The sequence below is a fragment of the Limulus polyphemus genome, unplaced genomic scaffold, assembly GCF_000517525.1.
Source record: "Limulus polyphemus unplaced genomic scaffold, Limulus_polyphemus-2.1.2 Scaffold267, whole genome shotgun sequence".
In the NCBI taxonomy this organism is placed as follows: domain Eukaryota; kingdom Metazoa; phylum Arthropoda; class Merostomata; order Xiphosura; family Limulidae; genus Limulus; species Limulus polyphemus.
Window position 1 is genome coordinate 720,245 of NW_013665877.1, and position 6,557 is coordinate 726,801.

Consider the following 6,557-nt stretch of genomic DNA (forward strand, 5'->3'; position numbering starts at 1 on the left):
ATTGATCAAAGAAACCCTCCACATCAAACAGCACTTTCCAACTCTGAACAACATGCGGTCTTCATTTAAATTATACATTTTTTAATATGTTCGTATTACTGATTTTTCTTTTTTTTTCTTTTCGTTGTGTTTTCTTGCTGTAGTTTCTCCCCATGATTACTGTTTAGTTTGTTTAATTATCGTTATATTTAGCAACTGTACTTTGAAAATGTATAAAGACTGATGTAAATTCATGTATGAAATTGTTAGAATTGTACATATACATTCACATTGTATTATACGTATCATGATGTCATATCCATAGAAACAATAGATTATCACAGTCATCAGTGGAGACAGGTTTACATGGAGACAATATCATGACTTACATCATTATGCCAATGATATGTCTAAATGTGAACAAACTCTAAATGTAATGCTGATGTAATATGGTCAGTGTTTTATATGTAAGTTTACACTGTAGATGCACCAGCCAACAGTTAATCAATATACCTGGGATCCTTTTCCTATGGGTTGGAATATTTTCTTATCAGGCCAACATTATGATCATTACAGCTATGATTAGGTGCTTGGGACTGGCAACATACAGTTTTGTTACTCAGTCAAATATTTTACTTCAGAAAGAGGAATATCTAGTTTACTGTAAAGAGTAGTATGTACAGTATAATCTGAAAAGGTAAAATGAAAGACTGCACAAGCACAAAGCTGCCTCATATCACAACCAGTTACAGTTTGTCAGACCTCTACAGCAGATCTAAAAGTGTGCCAATCCTCTCACAAAGAGGTTCCGAAGTGTGTTACAGAAAGATCCAAGTATGGCAATGAGGCTTTCAAGAAATAGCAAGGCTGGTAAATGAAAACACAGTGACACTGATCTCATCAGGGGAACATGTCATAGAAACTGTTTCAAAAATAAAACTAATTAAAAAAGGGGGACATGCAAGAAAGAACTTTGAAGCATCTCTATAGATCTTCCATCTCGGGTATTGAACCTTTGCTATTCAAAGGATCAAAATCTATACCTTTTAACAAAGATTGTCACTTTTCTGGTGATAGTTAGAGCATAAAAAAGGAACCCATTGCACAATGTGGCTACATAAAATGCTCAGAAATGTCTTCATCAAACTATAAAAGGAAAAATTATGCCTCATTAAAAGTGAAATTAAGCACTACAATACATCCTAAAGATGTCTATGCTGCAGACGTACAACATCACAATAAAATGTTTTGCTATTATAGTCACAAAAGTTCTTGCAAGAAGACAGAAAAACAAACTCTAGTAGTACCTGAAATTTCAACAGAAATTTAGCTCATAAGTCTTGCACGAAGGGTTCCGGCAGGAGTAAATATTCACTGTATTTGAATTACAAGATGTTTAAGTAAATATACGAGAGGCAAGTGATGTGGTCACAATAGGAATTACAAGAAAACATTTGAAATAATCTGTCAAGAGCAAATTTAATGATATTGAATCTCACAAAGCTGCACAGGTCAATGATTGGATTAAGCCAGGGTAAAAACATCAGAGAGAGACCACTGCCATTTTCCAAGCTGAAGACAATACCATTGACGATGATCCTTACATTTCTTCAATGCTGTGAACTCTTAAATGAAGGTTTTACCACTTGTAGTTCATGAGCTATTGGTAGGTTTGGTCTAACACTACGACTGACCTTAAACAAGTTCAAACAGGTTGCATGCTTTCAACCTTAAATCCCCACGACATTCTCTTTGCTTCTTGCCACACACATACACACAGATAGAATATTTATCAAAAACCTGATATCTGGCAGGTAGTTTAATTTTTTTCATTGGAGCTGAAGTGATTCATCATGTCCATGTTTGGTTGCTGCATGAGATGATCGAATAAATCATGACTTCGTATCTGTAAATCTTATTTTATTGAATGACTGTTTGACCTCTTTTTTAATTAGTTCATACTCAGCATTTCAAATCTTTAATAAAAATGTTGCAAATGAAATAACTATTAACTCTTTTAAGTTAAGGCTGTAACTGATATTTGTTAGTATTTGTTTTATTGTCTATTCAGACATTTTATAAGTAGCTGTTTGGCAGTCTCATAATTGAAATTTTCTTATCTTCCAGAATCAGTATAAGCTAAACAAATTAGCACAAATAAAATCAGTCAGTTAATAACTTTATGAATTAGTAATAATGCTAATAAATTTGATTATGCCCCCCAGTAGCACAGTGGTATGTCTGCGGACTTACAATGCTAGAATCCGGGTTTCGATACCCGTGGTGGGCAGAGCACAGATAGCCCATTGTGTAGCTTTGTGTTTAACTTCAAACAAACAAACGAATTTGGTTATTTTAGTAAAAACAAGAAGTGTAAGGTACTGATCGGACTCAGTTATCAGTGACAGACAAATTTTTACATTTTTCAAACGATTTTATCCCATTTTCTCGCATCAAACAAACAAGTCATTAAGTTAAAGTAAATGGTACTAATTTTAGTGCTATAAATTAGTGTTGCAGTTTTCTAAGTAATCACCTTAATTTCTTGTGTCTTATAGTTCAGCAACCATAGTTTTTTATCAAGAAACTCAATATACATTTAACACTTTTTAACATAAGGTACTCTTTTATTATTAAGAAAGATTTATCAATCAGTCTCCAGAAAAACTGTTTAGTAGGCTTAGGTATCTTTGTTTTGTATTCTAATTAGTCTACACTCGTCAGTATGTCGCATTTAAGTTTGTCGTTTATTGAAGATGCACTGTAATGTTCACTTCCTCAATAGGATTTCTCACTCAGATATGTTTGTTCATTATCTAAGTTAAGATGTTTGTGATGTAGGAACAGTAACCACTCTACATTTTGTAAAAGTAGTCACCTCATCTTTACCTTGTAAATTTGGATGTCTTCCTATACACGCTACTTGCTGAGGCTTATGGGTGCCGAAATATTATTGGAAATGTACTTTGGTTTCTCTTGTAGAAGTGTTTATATTAATGGTCTTAAGGACTTTTAATTAAATTATTGAGAATGTGAAATCTTAACAACTTTCAGAAAGAACATACAAATTTGCAATTTGCCCTACACGTGTCTCATCATGACTCAACGTCCAATAATAAACTTTTCAGATTGATAAAAATATTACAGTAACATATATGGGAGTCAGTAGTTTATTTTATATTACACTGCTATATCACATGTATATGAAATTAGGTTTTGTATTACACACATTTAATAACAGTCACTGAACTTGGTTCCTAGTAATACTCATTTTGTGTCAGTGCTTATCACTTACGTTGTTTCTTTTATATCTTTAATTTTTTTCTCCACTGATACTAGTTTGTTTGTTTGTGTGTTATTAAGCACAAAGCTACACAATGGGCTGTCTATGCTCTGCCCACCACGGGTATCGAAACCCGGATTCTAGCATTGTAAGTCTGCAGACATACCGCTGTGCCACGTGGGGGCGCTACTGATACACAAGATTAATACTTGTTGTACTCTAATATGGCTTAAAAAAAAAGTTGTTTGATTAGGAATTCATAATTCATTGTGGTGAAAAATTCTATTGTAAGTAGTCTTATGCTTTTTTTATTTTCATGGTTAATCAGTTTTATTTGTTGCTGTCTGTTGGCTTTTTATAATTAAAATAATCCCAATGGCTTTAAGATAATCTCAATGAAAATATTACAACTTTTTCACAAACACCTTCTTGTTGTGTTTGCTCCAGTCACTGTAACAAAGAAAGGGAGGGACACTATTTTGAGCAGTTTTCATCAAATGATGCATTTCATTCTCTTTTTTGGTGCTTTATGCTAAACAGGGTCAGGTATGGCCTAACAAGTAGCATACTTGGAGTTTGAATCAGCAGGTTCATGGCTCATTGATGAGCACTTTGGTGCTGTGGGTGTGCTATAAAAGTGACAGTCAAATCCCACTATTCAGTCAGACGAGTGTAGTCCAAGACTTGGCAGTGGATGCTCTTGACTGATTCCATTCCTTCTTGTCTATAAGTTTAAAGTTAGGGACGTCTGTGTGTAGATAGCCCTACGAGTTGTGTGCAAAATTCTAAAACAAACAATGAGAAACTTCTTGAGATTGTTAAAGAGCATTGAACACCACCATATAACTTTCCCACTCTTGATAAAAGAGTTAGCACAAAGGATCACATATAAAGTGTAATAAACTTAAAATAAGACCCAAAACTCGAGCGCTTTCGAATAGTTTCATTATTTCATAACTGCAAAAACAGCCCATGGTCAGTAAAATTTCCACTGGACAGGACTGTTTGATTTTGTGTAATACGTTAGGTTTGGCTTGCCTATTGAAATTACCAAAGACGAAGAATAGTATAGTACTGTTGCAAGTCACTAAGATCGTACCTTTTATATATATTCAGGAAATGTTGCACTTGTACAACTTACCTGCAATTTGTAAAATGCAAAGTATAGCAATGAAATTCTAACCATTACTCTTTGAACCATGAATGATTTGCATGTAATTTTGATGTGTATTATATGCTTGCATTTGTTTTGGTTTCTTGAATTGTTAAGTAGGGTTTTTTTGTTGTGTGTGTGAGTATGAGACCTTCAAGTATAGTTTTGAAATATCTTTTGCTAAATATAGCACTTCCTTCAATAAGCTTTTGGTCTCTTGTATAGAATCTTGGATCAAGGAAGCAGTCACAAATTAAACGTGGTTTAATATGAATAAAGTATATTCCAATAATTTTCAGTTAGAAAAAGAGACAAAATTTTCATGTTGTGCTTTGAGATAAAAATAATTTTCAGTTAGAAAATAAAACAGTTACATGGTAACTTACATCTTTTAACAATTAATAATTAAAAAAAGTAAGTTTAGATACGAAGCACCCGAAATTGGCTTTAGACGGTCTGAATGATTCTCTGGTAAGCAGGTAGTTATAACAGATGTCTTTAGAGAAAATCAGGTTGTTTTGTGTCTGTGTTATAAGTGTTAATGAAGACTAGCTATGAAGTCAAAATATGTAGTTTCCAGACCAAACTCATAAAAAGTAAAATAATGAACCACTAATTCTAAATTCTAGGCTGAACTAATTAGTTTAAAATATATATATCCTTTGTTGGCTTTTGATTTTAGTTCTCACAGCAAAATAAAAGTTTGAGTTTCTTAAGCTTGTTTGTAAAAGGATTATTGGTATTTGCATATAAATTATTTTTTTGCATAAAGCTTGCATATCAATTATACAGAATTCAGGCTTTCAGATATCCCTAAAATTCCTTCCTATTTGGGATTTAGTTAAAATTCCTTAAGAAGTATAAAGAAGGGAGGAACTGGGGTGAAATTCTAAAAAAAAAGTTGAGATACTCAACTGGGTGAAATGGACCTGTTTTGAAGAAGAAAAAATGTACTTGTAAACAAAAAACAACAATTTGAGTGACAATGAATAGATGCTTTCTGATGGAACAATGAAATGCATGGGCATCTAAAAAAGCAGCTCAAATACTAGTACTGCCTTAAAAAATAAGTGAGTACCAGAAGAATTTTACCCCTGGGAGAGAGAGACTTCAAAAAAGCCGTATTTTTTGTGAATTTCTACAATCTATGTGCATCATTCATAGAAACTTAATTTTATAAAGGAACTCAATGTTTTTTTATTTGTTCTGTTTACATACCTATTAAATCAGTGTTTTCTAGCTATATATATTAAGCAGGTTCTTCAGCCAATTTTTCGTGTGAATCCTCATCTGTAACATATCTAAAAAAATTATTACCCATAGTTCCATATCACCCTTTTAATGTGTATGGATTATGCAATGGTAAATAATACTGAACACTAGTATTCAGAAGAAAACTCTTAAGAGGCAATATAAGTCATGTGAACCGGTTTATTTATTGGAATTTGTGAGAAAAAAAATATAATTTTCTGATGCAGTTGTTTGGAAGAAAACCCTAAGAAAATCATAAACGTTTTAAAAATTTAAGATTTACATCAGAATAGCTGAAAATAAGCCTTAAATTTTTACCAAAAGATGAGACTTATATATGTTTCATAATCTTTTAGTGGTTAAAATTGAAGATCTAAATGTTTTACTATATTACAGCGATGTAACAACTGTAACCGAGAAGCTTTCCACGAATGTACAGGATGCCATCGTGTCAGTTACTGTAGTGTCTTCTGCCAGCGGAAAGACTGGACGAGCCACCAGGAGGAATGTGGAGAAATGCTTGCTGTTGAAGAAGGAACATGATTGGAACAGTAACCATGTGTGCTTTTGTACAATAAACCCCTAATCTTCTGGTAAAAGAACCAAGTTACTTACAGATGTTGTGGTTCTTTAGTAGGAAAACTCGACCAATTGTGTTGTCAGATGATGATTTATAATAAAATAGTCTTACAAAGAATATGTGTTTTGAAATACAGAATCTTTTTGGATGATCCTGTGCAATGTATAATATATAAACTGGACTTCTGGATACAGTTCTAGGAAATTGATCAATGAGAAGAAAGCTCACTGAACTAGTTATAACTTTTGTTTTCATATAAGTTGTCATCATCTTTTTAACTTGTATCAAAATAGTATGAAGATTAACTTTTA

General features: G+C 32.8%; 1 protein-coding gene across 1 annotated transcript in view; it reads left to right on the top strand.

The window, feature by feature from the left end:
• LOC106456875 (deformed epidermal autoregulatory factor 1 homolog) overlaps positions 1-6,557 on the top strand; it is a 27,228-nt gene extending 20,671 nt beyond the window's left edge. The window contains exon 9 of the mRNA XM_022382665.1: positions 6,063-6,557. Coding sequence (XP_022238373.1) covers positions 6,063-6,209 — 147 coding nt within the window. The 3' untranslated portion in view covers positions 6,210-6,557. The remainder of the gene's footprint in view (positions 1-6,062) is intronic.